This window comes from Equus quagga, chromosome 4, assembly GCF_021613505.1.
Source record: "Equus quagga isolate Etosha38 chromosome 4, UCLA_HA_Equagga_1.0, whole genome shotgun sequence".
Taxonomy (NCBI): domain Eukaryota; kingdom Metazoa; phylum Chordata; class Mammalia; order Perissodactyla; family Equidae; genus Equus; species Equus quagga.
The window spans coordinates 47,412,066-47,430,342 of record NC_060270.1 but is presented as its reverse complement, the minus strand read 5'-3'; the positions used below and the strand labels follow the sequence as shown (position 1 = coordinate 47,430,342).

Below are 18,277 nucleotides of genomic sequence, written 5' to 3'. Positions count from 1 at the left end.
AGAAGAAGATGGGTACAGATTTTAGTTCAGGGCCAGCCTTCCTCAGCAAAAAGAGGAGGATTGGCAACAGATGTTAGCTCAGGGCTAATCTTCCTCAAAAAGAAAAGAAAAAGATTAAAATGGTAAATTTTATGTTGTGTATATTTTATCACAATTAAAAAATACCCAAACAGACGGTATGGGTGCAAAGACAGACAACTAGACCAACAGGAAAAAAAAAAGTGAGCACAGAAACAGACCCACGGGAGCTTGGTGTGTGATAGAAAAGACGTGAAACTCAGTGGGGAATAGCGTGAATTATCCCACTGGCTACTGATACTTGAAAAGGTAAAATTACATCCCTATCTCACATCACACACGAATTAAATTACAATGGAATGACACTATCTAATTATGAAAGGCTAAACGTTAAAGCTTTTAGAAAAAAATATGTATGATAATATCTGCATGATATCAGTAGAAAAGATTTCTTGAACATGGTATGAAAAGCTATATTAGCTTCCTAGGGCTCCTGGACCAAAGTACCACAAAATGGGTGGCTTTCAACAACAGAAATTAATTTTCTTACAATTCTGGGGACCAGGAGTCAGAAATCCAGGTGTCAGCAGATTTCTGAAACTCTGGGTCTCAGACACTTCCTCTGAGGCTCTGGGTAGACTCTTCCTCGTCTCTCCCTAGCTTCTGGTAACAGCTGTCATCCTTGGTGCTCCTTAGCTTACAGCTGCATCGCTCCAATCTCTGTCTCTGTTGTCACATGGAATTCTCCCTGTGTGTCTCTGTCTCTTTTTCCAGCTTTCCTTCTTTTAATAAGGACAGCAGTGGTATTGTGTTAAGGGCCCACCCCATTCCTCTATGACCTCATCGTAACTAATTATATCTGCAGCAACCCTATGTCCAATTAGGGTCACATTCTCAGGACCTGGGGAGTAAGATTTCACCATATTTTTGGGGGGGACACAATTCAACCCGTAACAAAACCATTAACCATAAAGGAAAGGACTGATATATTTTATCACATTAAATAAAAAGTGAGCAATTTATTCTCTTCTTCTGTGAGATATGTCAGATAAAAGATATTATGAGGAAGAGATTAAAAGTCCTTATCCCCATTGTTAGTAGTCTTTGTGCTACAAAACAAAGGTGAGTACTAAATAAATGAAAACTACACATTTTAACAATGTCATATTTATTACGAAGTAACACATTTTAAAATTTTAATATAAAAATATAACGTAAAAATTAATTCTGCTATCCCTAAGTTGCATGTCACCAACCATTTCAGTCTTTTACTTTGCGTTCTAAATCTTGGTTGAAACAGTCTTCCCTGTGTTGAGATTACTTTAGAAATTCTCCAGTTTTTTCAGTGTAAGGGGTAAGGCAGGGGACATTTCTCCTTTTTTCCATATGATTAGGTATTCATTCATTCATTCATTCATTTATTCACAAATACATTTTACGTGGATTCTATGTTCAGGTACTGTTCTTGGTGCTGGAGTACAGACGTAAACAGGACTAAATGTTCTCTGCTATCATCGCTCACATTCTCACAAGAGGAGACAGGCTTTCAAAAACACAATAACAAATGAGTAATTTGTTAGTATGTAAAGCTTGATTAGTGTTATGGAAAAAATAGAGTAAGGAGGGTCAGAAGTGCCAGGTGTCTGTAGTAGGTTGTAAATTTAAATTTGAATGAGCGTTTTTGAAAAAGCAATATTTGATCAGGAGGTATTTAAAAGAACATTTGAGCATACATCCAAAGAGTATAAATTATGCTGTGTTTAGTAACAATTAGAAGAGATTAGATAAATACTTCGACTAATTTTGTTTTTCCAACTGGTTAAAAAGTGAAATGAAATGTTTTGTGTCATGATTTTGGAAGATAAAAGTAATTGCTGTTCTTCTGGCTGGGGCAAATAAACGACTCACCTTTAAGCAGATGTATACTTGATATTGACACTTGGCAGTAGAGGAGTAGGGGTGGGGTGGAGGAGCGGGGATGGATCTTTAGCTATTTTCTGCAGATTTACCTGTATTTGTCATTTCCTTTTTCCCCACTTCTCCTCCTGTTCACCTGAGATAAATTCTCTGATTTTTGTTTAGCTGCTCAGTCATTATAAAGTCTTTTATCAAAAATCTTCAGGGGGCCGGCCTGTGGCTGAGTGGTTCCACGTGCTCCGCTTCTGCAGCCCAGGGTTCTCGGGTTTGGATCCTGGGTGCAAACCTACTTCACTCATCAGCCACGCTGTGGAGGTATCCCGCATACAAAGTAGAGGAAGATTGGCAGAGATGTTAGCTCAGGACTAATCTTCCTCAAGCAAAAAAAAGAGGAAGACTGGCAACGGATGTTAACTTGGGAAAATTATCTTCAGTACTTTTGGCCAGCTTGACTTTTGGTAGCGAAAAGCACAAGCCATTGAGAAATAGTTTGTTGTTCACTGAACACAACTTTAATTTGTTTTTTAAACAAAATGATACTATTTCGAGTGGAATTTTGTTATTTCACCAAATCCAGGTATATGAGATGACTCCTGCAAGGTCGTGCACAACACAAACTCCCTTTGCACGTTGCTGATACTGACAGAGGATTGGCTCCCAAGACAGTGACGTTTTACCAGTGCCCTGTTTTTTTCCAGCTTTGAGAGCGTTCTTCCTTTATGGCAACCTGGAAGCTACAGATGTAATATACCACTTAAGAGATGGATGGTTACTCTTTCTTCCGGAATCTTCACAAGAGTGGATGATAAAGACAGAGGATGTTAATTCCTATACAGGTGCTCGGAAACAGAATCTTCTAGATTTCAGCTAGCAAACTGATATCAAGTAGAGCCCTGTAAGGTCTTTTGGCAATTTCACTTTCCTGGAATAAGTTGGTCACTTTTTAGCGATGTTACGAAAGCGTTATCGCAAAGTCTTTGGTTGAGGCTGCTTTGCTCGGGCCACCTTACTCTGTCAGCTGTCGGGGTGTTTTCACAGTATAGCACCCTGAAAATTAAATGTCATTTTGAGGGCACTGTTTTTTCCTTGCAGATTATTTAGCCGATTAAAAAGGCCCCGAAGAAACTGGCTTCTTGGTCCATGTCAATCAATTGCTCATTAGTTACAGAGACAAAAATTCTGTCATTTTCCTTAAGCTCAAATATTCCACCTTGATAGATGGAATAGAGTCCGTATTCTGAATCTTTAGACCAACAACTATTTCTAGCACTTTTCATCAGCAGTATAGGGTCAGGATAGTCTGTGCTTTTGTAAATATATTGTACCATTTGTTTATTTTTCCTTCTGTTCTCTTCTGTTGCAACTGTTCCCAAAATTTCCTCAGGTTCCTGAAATCGAAAGTATGTTTGGGAATAGATGTAATAAAACCCTGTTTGATGGATAACCAGCTCTCCATTCCTCAAGTGTAAATTATTCAAGAACGAATGTCCTTTTCTTGATGTCTCCCAGGCGTTTATTTTCTGGCCCAGTGCTTTTTCATTCTTGGAGCCTGGATGAAGTTTAGAGAGAAAGAAAGTTAAAAGAAGGGAGTTTATAGCAAAACAGACTTTCCCAGTAGCTGTGACTAGCCTGTTTTTTCGTTGGGATTGTAAAGGATCTAAATTCTAGTCATACAGAAATCTGGAGGCTCTTATCTAATTGTGACTGTTGGGAATCCCTTACTTTTCTGTACCTCGTCTGCCTCTTATGCCACATCTCCCAAACTCAGCTGAGTGGTAGCACAAGGGATGGTTCACTCTACAGCAATCTTTCCCCTTGAGCAGAACTTCTGTCCTGAACCCCTGCCTCCATTCCTGTGCTGGTGAGCTCAAATGAACAAGATAGAAGGAAACCAAATGAAACATAGCTATTTCTTTAAACCTAGGGCTCAGAACTTCTCGCTATTCCTTTGGGTCTCTTTGGGTTCCTCCTTGGTCCTTCTCAGCAATCCAGAGCCAAGGCACCATCCAAGCAGAAAGCATCTCTAGTCCACAATAAGACAGGGCACAAAGTTTGGCAAAGAAACCCCAGATTTAAAGATCTTTAGATCCTCAGATCTTTAACTCCCAAAGACTTTGAATGAAAGGACCCTACCAAAATATGATATTCCTTCAAACTTTGGGCTCATCTCCACTACTGGTGCAAAATTTAGTTTTCAAGAGTTTAAAACAACTTCCTATTTGTTGATGAATAGTAAACAATAACATTGTAACAATGATCTCACTCATAGTCAGAACACGTCAATCATTTATGAAACTTGAGTTCAGGAATACCAGGAAGCCAACTGTCCAGAAAAAAACAAAAAAATCCCCAACAAACCTTTCCTCCATTAACTGAAGCCTGAAATTTCTTTAACTTGGGACACAACTTTTCATTATAATGAAAACAACCACTTATTGAGTTCTTACAATACACTGGCATTTTGCATGTTCTGATCTTCACTGTTTTATGAATTAAAGATTATCTTTACTTTGTATACAAAGAAACTGAATCTTAGTTTGGTTAAATAATTTGCTCAAAACATTTATCTAGGTGAGGAGGGGCTGGGATTCCAACATAGGTGTTCAGACTGTAAGACCCATGCACTTAACTACAGCAGTATGTGGATACTTGGTCTCTAGGTAAAAATTAGGCTTGACATATTTGGCTAAACTATATGAAACTGACATTTCTGTAAGTGAAAAATGGTCAAATATTGGCAACTTCCTATGGTTCAACTTAATACTGTGCAAATGTCACTAGGAGTCACTTAGTGACTCATGGGAAAAGTACATGACTAATTTAGAACCTTTGAAGAGGACGAAGATTTGATGAAAGTGAGAGAGAGAAATTACTTTAAAGAAGAAGAAAAGTAAAAATGGTGGCATGGAAACTCAAAGACCAAGCTCTCCCACTTCATAATTTTCCTGAGGCCAGTTATGCCAGGGCAGTAATTATGCTATTCGCCTTGTAATCTTGCTTCTGAAAAGAATAATCTGAGCCCTGATTACCACTGAGTGCTTTGTAGATAGCCGTATAAGCATTTCAGGCACAAGTTAAAAGGATAAACTCCTTGGAACAAATTCTTCCCTTGCCTTTATTCAAACTATATAGTCATTGTTTTTCTTACGTGGAATTGAGACTGTGCTTCTTCTCCGACTGGTCCCAGTTATGTGAGCTGCTACTCTCTGAAGACCTCTTTCTCTTACTAAGGGAGGAATATTTTGTCGCTTTTCTAAAAGAGAAGTGACGAAGAATCATCAACATTTGTCAAACTACTTCTCAAATACATTGCTGTTCACAGCTGTTATCAATCGGGCATTGTAAGTAGACTGGGCTTCCAAAGTTGATTACATAGGCTTTCATAAAAACAGCCTACATTTTAGCATGATGATCAGTCTACTTCAGCTTATGCTTAATTTGAGAAGTGCTTTAGCCAGGAAGAATAAGCAGTAACTTGGACTATAATTTATAGCCATCTCAGAGGTGAGGTCCAACTAGAATACAACAAAGTGAAGATTTTAGCCCTTTTCCAAAAAAAATAAATAAATAAAATAACTGTGGACTTGTAATAACCCTGGTGAGTCATTTAAAGTGCAGAAACAACCATGTATTGGCAAATTTCCACTTTGAGTTATAGATAGAATCAATCAGAGTGATACTAATTTTGTCATCTCAATTATTTTTCCTTTTTGTTGGCTACCGCTGATTCTAAAGAAGTAGCAGCAATAATGATTGTCCATTGATGCTACAAACCGGTGTCCAACAGTCATTCCCCTCACCTCCCAAGAGCAGTATGAATTGATATACTGGTCACCATAATCAGTGTATGAGCATGTAAATCTCCGATTCACTATGTCAAAATAAACAAACAACATCTATTGACCACCATTTAAAGTACTTTCGGGAGCAACCTACAAAAATACAAATTCGACAAACTACTCTTTAAAATAATCAGCTCAAACTTCCCAAGTGTGCTTACATTGGTTGTTAAGATAAATTATATTTTTTCATCCAGCAAATATTGCCAGGGACAAGGCACTGCACTACACCCGACGGGGGATGCAAAGACCAATCACTGATTACACTGACTGAGCCCTGAGGGACTTACAGTCTTTTAGGGAAGATAGAATTAGAAAGTGAAAATTTACTTGTGAGAAATAGAAATAAAGAGGGATGGATGTTCAGAGGAGGGAAAGATTCCTATTTATTGGAGAGTTGAGGTCAGGGGAAGTTTGTGCTAAGGTCCTTTCATTCACTTACTCAAACAAACCATAGTGCCCATCACATCTATGCCAGGCACTAGGGTCTAGGGACAAGCAGAAAGAATTATAAACAAATGAATGCAAGAACATGTTTGAGGTGCAAGGCTAATTCTCTGAGCAGAGTGAGGACAGGCTGGCTTGGAGTCTAGATGTAGAACAGAGATCTAGACCAGAGACCCAAGGCAGGAGGCACAGGCATGGAACACAGGCATGGGAAGAGTTCGGTTTCAGACTTGAATGAAGAGCCAAACCATGGAGAATCTGAATATTAGGCTAAGAGGTTTGGATTTTATAGGACATGGAAAGACTCTTGAAAGTTTTGGTCAGGGAAGCGAAGAGATATGTGTTGTGCTTTAAGCTAACCTATCTAACAGCATGGTTTGATGGACAGAAGGTGAGAGGGCTGGAGACCGGCAAGTTACCACACTATCATAATTGATCAGCGCCGAGAACAGGGGGCTTTAATCTAGGCTAGTAGGAGAGGGAACTGACAGGAGGTGATACAATTCCATTGCGGAGGAATGATGGGAAACGAGAGTTTCTTCCATCTCTCTGGTATTAGTTGTTACTTATTCAGGAAGGGTAGGCATTCATGCAATACTGAAGACCAAACATGGCATGGGCATGCATAATCAATTGCACATTACTCTCAGAATGCTCAGCTTTCAAGGTTGATGCGTCCATTTACCCTTAACCTCCATTGTTAAATAATTCATAATGCCTTGCCTGCCCCCAGAGCTTAACACTTTGTTTCTAAATATTCAGTGACTGAATCCAATTATAAATGACTTACATTTGAGGTCATTGTAAGGATACGGGAAAGCCTGGATTTAAAAGCAAATTCTAAAGACAGAAAATTTCCTCCTGGCTATGGCAAATACCTCCCAGAAAAGAAACTGCGAATATGTATATTTGGGTATCATGGATGCATCTTGGTATACTGAGAAGCATATGGTTTCTACACCTTGTTGAGATGAATAAAAAACAGTATTTTTCTTCCAACACTGAAAATAGTGCCGGCATCTGCTGTGGACTGTGGATCTGCTGTGCATGATCAGAGGAGGGGGAGTGTTTGACATTCCGACTACTGCTTTTGTCTTTGGGGAAATAATCAGAAAGAAAGCTTAGACCTTGGGACCAGGTCTTGTCCATAATAATTAGTAAAGTCTATCTAATAAAGGAAAATGGGCGCTGTCAAGTGACGAGGAAGCTTCAATGCAATAAGCAAAAGTAGGAAGACATCACTAACAACACATGTATTAAAAGTTGTTTCTTCTCTGCCAGGCTGGTGTGCCCCAGGACTGTAAGACGCTGGTATATGTATTCAGGCCTGTATGGTCTTCAGTACAGGAAAATGGAGTTATGGTGAGCCGAATGTGAAGAACTAGCAAATCTAATTCAGTAGCTAGCAAATAAAATTCTGATTTTATTTAATTACACATTCATTCAAAAAATATGTGTAAAGGAACTTGTGTGTAGAGAGAGGGCGGTGGCACGACACTGTGAATGCACTAACTGCCACTGAATTATGTGCTATAAAATGGTTAATTGTATGTTATATAAATTGCATCTCAATCAAAATACACACACACACACACACATACATACATGCCAAAGGTGGTACAGGTAAGGGCTGGGGTCCAGGGGGGATAAAAGAGAATGTACTAGACTTGAGGCATAGAGTTAGGTGCTAAACAGAGAGAGGTGAGAGAAACAGACTTGTTTTCTGTCTTTGTGGATCTTTTATCTAGTAGGGAGTTATGCAGCACACAGATAAAAAATTATATAAAAATAAAAGGAAATAAACAAGATAAGTGTGATAGAAATAACAGGGTGTAGGGAAACTTACTTAGAAATGTGGCCAGGGAAGTTCTCTCTAAAGAGATGGTGATTAGGTGACAAAGATGGAGGATGAGAAGGAGCCAGTTGTGTGAAAAGCCAGGAATGGAAGAAGCCAGAAGGAGGACCAAAGAAGCCAGCCTGGGCAACAGCCCTGAAGGAGGATGTGGGTTAAGAGTAGGCTGCTGACCATGAACAGGAAGATGGCCATTGGGTGGGGACCACAGGATGAGAATTGTGGGTGGGTAGGACTGTTGGGAAAGACACGGTGGAGCAAGAGGCTTTTGCATAAAGAAAGATACAGAGCCTTGTGATGGTGAGAAGCAGAGAAGATGGGTAACTTTGGGGCCCTTATTTATCTTACTTCCAACCATGTTCCAGAAAGGTTTTAGACGGCCTATTTACAACACATTAGAAGGTTAAAAAAACAAATAATTGATGAAATTGAGGTGAAAGGAAAATCCACCTTGGAAAAACAAGATTTAGATGAAATAAAGTTCTGGTCATAGGTGGGCCACAGATTTGGTACTGAGCTTTCTAGCTCCAATACAAAGAGGAAGATAGAATCAAGCAGCTTGAGACACGGAGAAGCAGTCAGAGGCGGGATGTGTGGATGGAAGCAGAGTGAAAGAGGATGGAGAGCTGTTCACCCTGTCACGAAATTGATAGAAGAAAATTAAAATAACAAAAAAAAATACTACCTGAAGTTGTAGGAATGGATTCCTCATAGGTTCTCAAAATCATCTGCAAACAGTATTGAATAAAGCTTGTTAATTTCCCTAAAAATTTAAACTGACTATAGAATGTCTATGGATCTTCTTGCTGATGTGTACTAGGGAATTTCTGTGTAAGATATCAACCTAGGAAGCTTTAAGTTGTTCAGGCGTAGAGTTTATGTGGTAGGGTGCGTACTGGCATGAATACTGAGGCAGCAGTCTCTACATGGTGATGGAAGGGTGGTCCTCTGTCTGGGAAAGTTCTGTTTTTGGATGAAGTCTTTGAAAGGCCACAGCTGGAGTGGCACAAGAGAAAGGAGCCATCTGCCAAGTCAGGTCAGCCTAATGTTTCCCGGGCCTCTCTGTGGCTGATGGATGTGGCAGCCATGTCACTTCACTTTCTCTGTGTGGGGCGTGTGTGTCTGCATACATGTGTGTGTAAGTGCACTGTGTAATAGAGTCCAGGGGCTGTAAATTATTGCACAGACCCAAGCCTTGAGGTATATGCACTCTTGCTCTCTCTCGTGATACCCACAGACATACACAGCTCATCAGGCTGGGACCTGGCAACACTGTGTCATTCTCTCACTTCTGAGAATGTGGCTGAGGCATTCTTGACATAAAGATATTTTAGCAAGTTTCCATATCTTTGCTAAACGTGTAGTATCACCTTCTTTGAACTAACCAGTAGGGAAAACCAGTATGAAGGAGCGAAAAAACAGCTTTTCTATTAAATGGGCAAACCCCGACTTGGTTCATATGAACTGTGGCTTCTACATTCCCCTCCATTCAGTTCTGTCACCCTCAGGGTTTTGCCCATCACTGCCTTCCTTTCCCGTCACTGATGTTAATTTTGTAACTGCCAGAAATTCCTCTCCTCTGTACTCTGACCCAAAACCAGCTCTCTGCTTCTCCCTCTGTCTTAAGCCCTGACCTCAGAGAGCAGGGGGACTGCCTGTAGTCTAGTGGGCACTGGTGTGTGGGAAGAGGAAGCGAGAGGTGGCCTCAGCATTTTCTCTCTCTCTCTCTTTCTCTCATTCTGGGACAGAAAGGAAGGAAGGAAGAAGGAGGAGCAGCAGGAAAGGGAGGAGGGTAATTGCTGCAGGGTCGGGGCAGAGTAAATGAAGGATTACAGTATGGTCAGATGGCCTGGATTCAAATCTGTCAATTACCAGCTCTGGGAGACTTTGCTCAAGTTACGTAACTGATGTAAATCTTAATTTCTTCATCTATTTAAAAAAAAAAAAGAAGAAGTTGAGGAGGAGTCCCTCCTCACAGAGCTGTTGTGAGGATTAAGTGAGATAATATATGTAGTGGGCATAGGATGTTTACGGGAAATAGTCTATTCAATTAATGGTGCCTGAATGGGGAATTCTTTCCCCCTTACACTCTCACCCCCACCCTTGGTGTCTCCTCTCCCAGTTTTTCTCTCTTCTAGCTAGCAGCAGGATGTAAGAATGGGAGGGATAGGGAGAACGGCAGGAAAGAGATAAGTCAATCTGTTGCAACTACTTCTTTCAACTCCTGCCTCCAGCCCAGCCTCCAGTCCCCCTCCGACCCCCCCACCTGCGCCACCAGTCTCCAGATTTCTGGCCTGTTTCTGAGTTTCTCTGCCCTACCACCTGCGAGTTTGCCACCTCTCTAACCACAGGGACTACAGAGTCTCATTCCTCAGGTTCCTCAGGACCCTTCCCCAACCCAGGGCCTTTCCTGGTCCTTGTGACTCGGGGCAAGGGAGTCACAGGTGCTTCAGCGCAGCTTGTGTGCAGTGGGCACCCTGCCCAGGGCAGGCCGGCAGGGTGACCATGGAGCGGATGGTTTCCAGGGCTCCCAGGTGGACGTCTGACTTCATTTCTCATAGAAATAGCATCAGAGGTGATGTCTGGGCTCTACTGTGAGGACTGCTTAGGGCTATAAGTCAGAGTCCTAACCACCAGCATAATTCTGTTTTTATGGAAATAGACTGACCACAAACAATGGACTTACATCTTCCTCATACTCCGGGAATGTCCGTAGTATTTGTAAAAGAATAACAGTGCTTCATAGTTTATAGACTATTTTCACATCTGTGTTCTCATCTGACCTTTCCAGGTAGGCAGATGGTAAACATTATTAAACCCCATCTTACAAAGAAGGAAGTAGCCCAGAGAAAAAACTTGAGTTGATATGTCACATTGCTGAAAGTAAAATTATGTAACCACATTTAGTGAAATAAACTTAGCTAACATAATGTTTCTGCTAGAGATCCTGTGTAAGCAAATTCCATACACTGATAAAACTATTTTGTAATTTGTCATTTACTAACTGTAAATTGAGATGTCTTCACTTTCAGTAACTCAAAATATCTTTCCTCCCTCTTCTTTTCCTCTTTATCTCTATATAGATACAAAAATAAATATGTATTTAATTCCAGAGATCAACAATGTGGGAAGAATATAAAACACCGTTATTTGGCCTCTTTTGTCTTATAAATTAAAAAAAATCACACACATCCTTCACTGTCGACCTTGAACACATTGCCCTGTCTGTGCCTCAGTTTCCACAGCATGAGACAAAAAGGTCAGACTAGGTGGGGATGCTGTCTGGAGTAGACCAGGAGCCAGCCAGGACCCGCTGTTTGGTGCTGTTCCACATTTTCCTAGTTCTATGAATTTGGGGAAAATCACTTAAATACTCTGGGCCTTAGTTTCTTCCTATGTAAAATGATGAGTGCAGCCTTGACGATCTTAAATATTCCTTCTGCTCAACCTTCTGTGCCCACTGGTGAAGTCACCAGGTAGTTCACCTACCTTTCTAACAAACTGACGCAGCTGCCACTTGACTTGCCAGCAGGGGCTGTTCATACTCTCTTCGTCATTTGGGTCCCAATCGCTGTCATCTTCCTTTAAGAAACAGGCAATGCCACTTTTGGAGTATTTGATCTGCATCTGGGTTGAGATGGAATATAGTACAATATTATGCACACGTGCTTTTTATTTTTGTTCATTTAGAAGTTAAAACAACAGAAGTCTTGGTACCTTGAATAAGCTTATAGCTTGAAATGAAAGTTCACGCGCTGTCCTTTGTCCTTTGAATAAAAGTAAGCAGTTGGGTATGGTAGGATACCATACTACAAAGGATAAGGTGTGGGTTAGCCATCCTGCGGCAAAATGCCCCTCACTGCCCCTTGCCATTAAACAGCTGTGTGTCCCTCAACAAATTGCTTCTTCTCTTCTGCATCTGTTCTTCATTTGAGTTTTGACCTGGTTTACTGTGGTGATCTTGGAGGTTCCTTCGAGCTCTAATATGATGTGGATCTCATTCTAAAGCTGGAAACCCACCTAGGTACAAAGTAAGCAGTGGAGCTCATTTAAATTCCAGGATTCTAAATAAAAAATTAGTCAAACGCTTTGGGGTGCAGAATACGTTCTGTTTCTTGAGCTGAGCTTTGGCTGTCTGAGTAGATTCTAGCTATTGTCGTGAATCCTACTTCTCTGGATGGCAGAACCTGGACCACGTTGCCGCTAGACATCTGAACATTGTCTCATTAAATGTCCACACCAGCTAGGGACTTACCTGCAGAGACTTGAAACACCATTTGAAGGTTTGCTTCCTCCTTCTGATCGAGAGTAAACATTTACAAGGGCCAGATCATTGTCCACAAAGTCCTTGCTTGATGTTCAGCACACATGCGCCCACACACACACACACACACACACGTATGCATGCGTGCACACAAACATGCATGTATACATACACCCCAAACCATCCAGAAGACTTCAGGCTAATAACTGGTTAATCTTGCAAAGGAAAGCAGTAGGTCCACTTAAGGTCAGGAATTTTCTTTTCTTGTTTTTGTTTTCGACAGCTGAGATTGAGGAGATGTTATTTCCTTGTACAAATCTGCTGAATTGCCTTTCTCTGGGGAAATAAAATATTCCTAATTATAACTTTCATTGCTACTCAACTAATTTTCTTCAACATTTTATTTGAAGCAGGAAAAACGGCCATTTTTATCTGTTCCTTGGACTTAGGGGACTCCAAAGCTTGAAGGAAGGAGCAGACTTAGCAGTGACCTCCTCCTTTCTGTAGAAACACAATTTCGCTCTGAATCAAAATGACTTCACCGTTCAGGAGAGGTCCCAGCTGGAGGTACAAGGTTCTGTACTCAGCAAGGTACCCTCCGGACATTTGATCACAATCTCTCAAGTGCAGAAGAACAAACCTGAGTTAATTACTTCCTTCCACACATTCTGCCATAGAATACTCATTTACTTTTAAATAAATGTTTGTTTTCTTCCTTTTTTTAATTGTAAGGTAAAACATTCTCCTAGCAGATGTAGTGAGGGTGACAGCTGGGACCACCTGAGTTGAGATACGACTGGCAGTGGAATTGGACAGCATTTCTTTGCCCCTACCCACCCCATCCTCTTCTACTGTAGACATCTCTTTGCAACGCCAATTTACGTGGGAGCTCAAAAGACTTCTTGAGGAAGGAACTCAATCAAACATGGTTTAGAAATATGAGAACATGTTTCACAGAAGGTGAGGGGTAAGATCAGAGAGGAAGAGCTGGCTTCAGCCCCAAGGCCTGGGGTGGTTCCAGGAAGAGCAAGTTAGATTGGGCTCTGTCCCAGCCCAGTCAGGATGGGCGTGCCTGGCCAGGCGTTGGTTTGATGAAACTGGATAAACAGGCTTAGAAACTTCTGTAACTTTTTGGAACAAAAAGATGTGCATGAGATAGAAGGGAGGGAGCAATTTGCCTTCTCCCTTCACAGCAGTTGTAAACGGTCTCAACATGAGCATGGGAGGCTAGGTTGAGGGGCAGGAGAAGGCAGATTGAGAGCTGCCTGCGATTAGGCAGTAATGGTAGCCAGCCGGCCCCTGTGGACTGAAGTGGAGTTTGAGGAGAGAGGAAGTGGAGCAGGGGCCAGGCCAGGTCAGTACCAACTGCTGGCTAGTGCCTCTGGATACTCTCTGGGGACTTCCCAGAAACACTTTCAGGAGGTGGGAGAGAGAATCTTGAAAATTGAGTAGGGTCCTAGGTATACATGGGAGGGAGGTTGACAAGCTAATGTAATTCCATTGTTACTCCAAATTTAATGAAGCCTAGAAACACTGAGAATACACAGGTAACCTGGAAAATATAGAAAAGTAAAGAACAATTTTCTAAAAGTAAAACAAACAAAAAACCCACTAAAGTTACCCTAATCCTGCCTCATATTTAACCTTTGGATGATCTCTCTTGTTTACCGGATTGAGATCTGATTGGGTGTGGGCAATTTTGTGTATGGTTGTTTTCTCTTAAGACAACATAAAAATGTCATGTTCTTTAAATTTGTATGAAAATCATATAGGATAGCATAGATATTTTTATGACATTTGCTATAGAAATTTTATAAAATATAGAGAAATAAAAAGAAAAAAACGCATCCATAATCCTACTATCTAGAGATCACGATTGTCAACATTTGGGGGTTTTTCCTTCTAGACATTTTTATGCATAATATTGATTTCTGAACAACAGAAACCCAGAGAGGAAGCCCCAACCATCCCTCATCCCCGCGTGTTTCTTGCATTATCATATTTGATAGTTTCTTCTATAGATCTTGACCGATGTTAGTGACTCACGCGGGCGACGGGGGTGCTGTGGTTATTTCAAGAATCATTAATGATGATTAATTCTCATGTATTTCTCTCGTTCTTTCCTTCTCACATATCTTCCACCTCAAAGCATGAATTTTTTACAGCACATCTCAGGCTGGGGTTTTCTCTAGCTAACCACATCTGGGGACAGGGGGATGGGAGTGCCATTTTCGTTTCTATGCCTCTAGAAGGAGAGACAGCTCTTGCAACAGATGCCTGCTCTTCTGCTCTAGAAGCTCTTGGTTCTGAGAAGTGGATTTCTACTGCAACTGTGTTGCTGCCATTGCAAACATGTGGTTGTCTAGGCCAGGGCCAACCAGTCCTTGGCAGAGCTCGAGGTCAGCAGGGTGGACTCTTTTGCTGGCTGGCTCAGAGTCTTCAAGGTGAGAGCCCTGACCTTCTCTGCTGCCCAGACGTTAATCTCTGACAATCACCTTCTGCAAACCACAAATTGCATAAAGGATCATTTATAGAGATTGCTGAGTAAGGGTCCCCTTCTCCTTTCTCTTTCCCATGTATTATGCCAGAGTGATAGGCAGTCCCCTTGTCAAAAAACTTTCTCAGAGAGACATACACTTGAGAGACTGAGCCCATATTTATTGTTCATGCTTGCTGGTTTACGGGCTTATTTGTGAAGGTCCAACCCAACGTCACTCAGCCATCCTTAACCCATACTCCCTATAATTCTTGCTCACTGTATCTTCTTCAAATTTTCACTAGCCAAAGTGGAACCTGTATTCTGTTTTAGAAAATTAATATTTATGTTGAATATGCTTCTCCAAACTCTACAGACACCCAAGGAGATTCAGATTCATCTTCCCTTGCAAAAATCCCTGATGGAAAAAACTTCAAAAGACATCTCAATCTTAATTAAGTTTACAAATGGCTACAATTTATTGAGCATCTATTTAATGCCTGGGTTCAAAATTGGGCTTTACCTTTTACTAGTTTTGTAATCTTGGACAAATTAATTAACTTCCTGAGCCTTAGTTTATCTATCAAATGGGATAATTATATTTACTTTATAGAATTGCTATGAGAATGAGGAGTAAATAGGGCAATACTTTGCGAAGTGTCTGAAACACAGTATTTGCTCAATGTCTGTTAATTCTCCTCCCTTTCTGGCACTCTCAAAGAATTCTTCTGTATGGCTATACAGATATGTATACACATGTAACTACGCAATCAAGAAAAATGTGTGCAAGTGGAGAGATGTCAAGCTTTATTTGATATTTCCATTTTACAGTAGAATTCAAAAAAATTTGATCATATACACAGACAACTGCATGAGTCAGCTCAGTAAAGAGCCAGTTAAATCAGTTAAAATTAGGCCAACTTATAATATGAACAAATTGAGGGAACAGCTTGTGTATAGAAAGACAGACTCACTCTGTTTATGCTGCAAAGTTAACAAAGGTTAGGACATGCTGGCTCCAAACTGGTAAACACAGCAGCATCCCAGCCTTTCACACACTTAGAACTAAAGGCTTGATTACAGACTCTTCTAAATGTGTCCTACGACAGAGCTGACTTTACTGGTCATCTCACAGTAGCCATCATTTTCATAATTTCATAACTACCTGCAAATCAAACAAGAATCTTCATCCGTTTCCAAAGGAAAAATTTCCAACCCATTGAGATAAACAGACTTATACTCCACAGGGTATACAACTCTATTTCCTTAACAGATAAACACTCTGTGGTTTTTGCGCAATTTCTCTTTTCCTGAGACCCTGAGCCAGCTGCATTTCCTAGCCAGCTGACAGATTCGATGTTGCCTTATCCTAGTGCAGCAGTATGCAGTGTGTTTCACAAGATGAAATATGTTAACCCATGGACAGCCTTCTGTGGAAGGAAGAGCGTTACCTCCGTGCCTGAGGACCTAGGGTCAGCTCTGCTCCTAAGGCCAAGTCTCATCCAAGTCTGAGCTTGGAGAAGCAGTGCTCTGGGGTCTCTAGTCTCCTCATCTCTACAAGGAGGGGTGTCCAAAGTTCCTTCCAGCTCACAGTTCTCTACTGTATAATATAGACTATAGTATATTAATTACTATATATACAAAGAAATACACAAAGAAGCCACAAGCTGAGTTGGTTTATTTTCAGCAATTTTGCTTTCATAGTTCCAAAAGTTTTATATAGTTGAAAAATACACAAACTAGAATGGCATTAAGTTTTTTTTCCCTGCTCAAATGAACTTGGATTCGTACCTGGACCACACACAGGTATAGAATGGTAGTTTTATTTTCAATTATTCTATCATGAACAGTAAAATGCTGAGTCCATCTGGTAACTTCTCTATTACAGACCTTCCCCACGACGTGCCTGGGGCCAAGGAACAGGCAGAGTCCTGACCCTTTATATTCTCACTATTGCTGACACAGAAATGCCACGGATCTAAACCTAAAACGTATTTCAAAGAGCTGGTTTACCCCCACCCTATGTCCCAGAGGAAAAAGGAAAGTCTCCAAGACTTGGTTCTGATTTTAGTTCGTATATGTATTATTCTACCTGCTAATTTTGGAAGTCTGACTTGTCTGTGTGAAGGCTTTCCTCTGAGTAATTTAAGAGCTTTAAGACAAAGAGATGAGAGGAAGAGTCTGGCACTGGTTAAACCCCTGAGGTCAAAGGAGAAGCAAACAGTCAGAAAGAACATTTCTGTCTGTGCAAGACTCAAGTCTGGTTTCCTCCAACGATTGAAAAATCCACTGGGATTAGCTACATCCGGAGCACAAAACAACAGTGTTGTTGTTAGTGATTTAGAGCCTGACTCTACCTGCTCCCTGTGTACTAACAAGACCACCACATCTGTGAAGGCTGGTTATTCACGCAACTAGTATTTCGTGAACACCTACCACGAGGGAGCTACGTGCTATCCTCCGAGGTGAAATGGTGAGCAAAAGCAGACACAGTCCCACCCTGCTGCAGCTCCCCCAAGAATTAGAGTCAAGAACTAGAAAGCATTGAACAGAAAGCACGCCGTGAATGGCAGCAATTGCTGATATCATAAAATACATATGCTGCTGAAGACAAAAGCTTCCTTGGAGTTCTGCTGCCTGCCACTGCTAGCAACTGGTGGAGCCAGATCTGTGACTGTACTTTGTTCACATAATCCTTTCAGCTTACACTTTTGCAAAGTCCTCCGTAATTTTATGCCTTAGCAATAAGGGTCCACGAGCAGAAAAAGGGAGCATTCTGTTCTCCTATAAGGTGTTCCCAGAGGAGCAGACAGAGAGGCAGTTACCTGGGGGGGGCTGAGGGCCTCTATGAGGGGCCGCGGGCATTGTACTGACCTGCTTCAGCTCGTTGGTGAAGTACAAATAAGTCACAGCCACACAGAGCGCCTGCAGGAGCACTGTGAAGATCAGGATCAGCACGCAAGTCTGCCCGGGGCTGGGACCCCCTGATGCCTGCATCATGGCCATGCTCGTGTCAGACACTCACTGTGGCAGAGTCAGCCCAGCAGCAGGTTATTGTAGAGGAACCAAGGACGGATCGGGGTGGAGCCCTTCTTAAGTTTCGTTTCCAAAAAAAAAAAAAAGCTCAAAATGAAACTGAAACAACCTGCTGGGGAAGCCAGAGAAGCACCAGCAGTGTTCCTAGAAGCTCTCTCTGTTCCCAGCAGCACCAGACACCGAGGAGGTGAACTTGCCCAGAGAAGTTCTTCAGCACTGAAAGGGCTATGTGAGGCTTAAGTCAAACAGCTCCTTCCCCAATGCTCAGGGCTTTTTGGGTCCTGAGGAGGTGCCTTTGCCCATCAACTGTGCCAATTCCTAGGCTCCCATGTCACAGGTGATATGGAGGAGGAAGAGCAAATGACATGAGGAAGACAGAAACCTCTCTGCCCCAACATAATGTGGGTGAAATAGGTAAGAGCCCAGTG

At 41.5% G+C, this 18,277-nt stretch overlaps 1 protein-coding gene across 2 annotated transcripts; it reads right to left on the bottom strand.

Moving 5' to 3' along the window:
* Positions 1–1,169: 1,169 nt before the first annotated feature.
* On the bottom strand, positions 1,170–17,863 carry TNFSF10 (TNF superfamily member 10). Of its 2 annotated transcripts, XM_046658822.1 has the most exons (6): positions 17,688–17,824; positions 11,791–12,673; positions 11,563–11,700; positions 8,759–8,801; positions 5,084–5,188; positions 1,170–3,484 (listed from the first exon to the last, which is right to left on the bottom strand). In XM_046658822.1, the coding sequence occupies exons 2-6, from the start codon at positions 11,944–11,946 to the stop codon at positions 3,033–3,035; spliced, it is 894 nt and encodes a 297-aa protein (XP_046514778.1). In that variant the 5' UTR covers positions 11,947–12,673; positions 17,688–17,824; the 3' UTR covers positions 1,170–3,032. The 2 variants fall into 2 exon arrangements, with proteins under 2 accessions (XP_046514778.1, XP_046514779.1); XM_046658823.1 differs by lacking the exon at positions 11,791–12,673 and having other exon boundaries at positions 17,688–17,863.
* Positions 17,864–18,277: the final 414 nt, after the last annotated feature.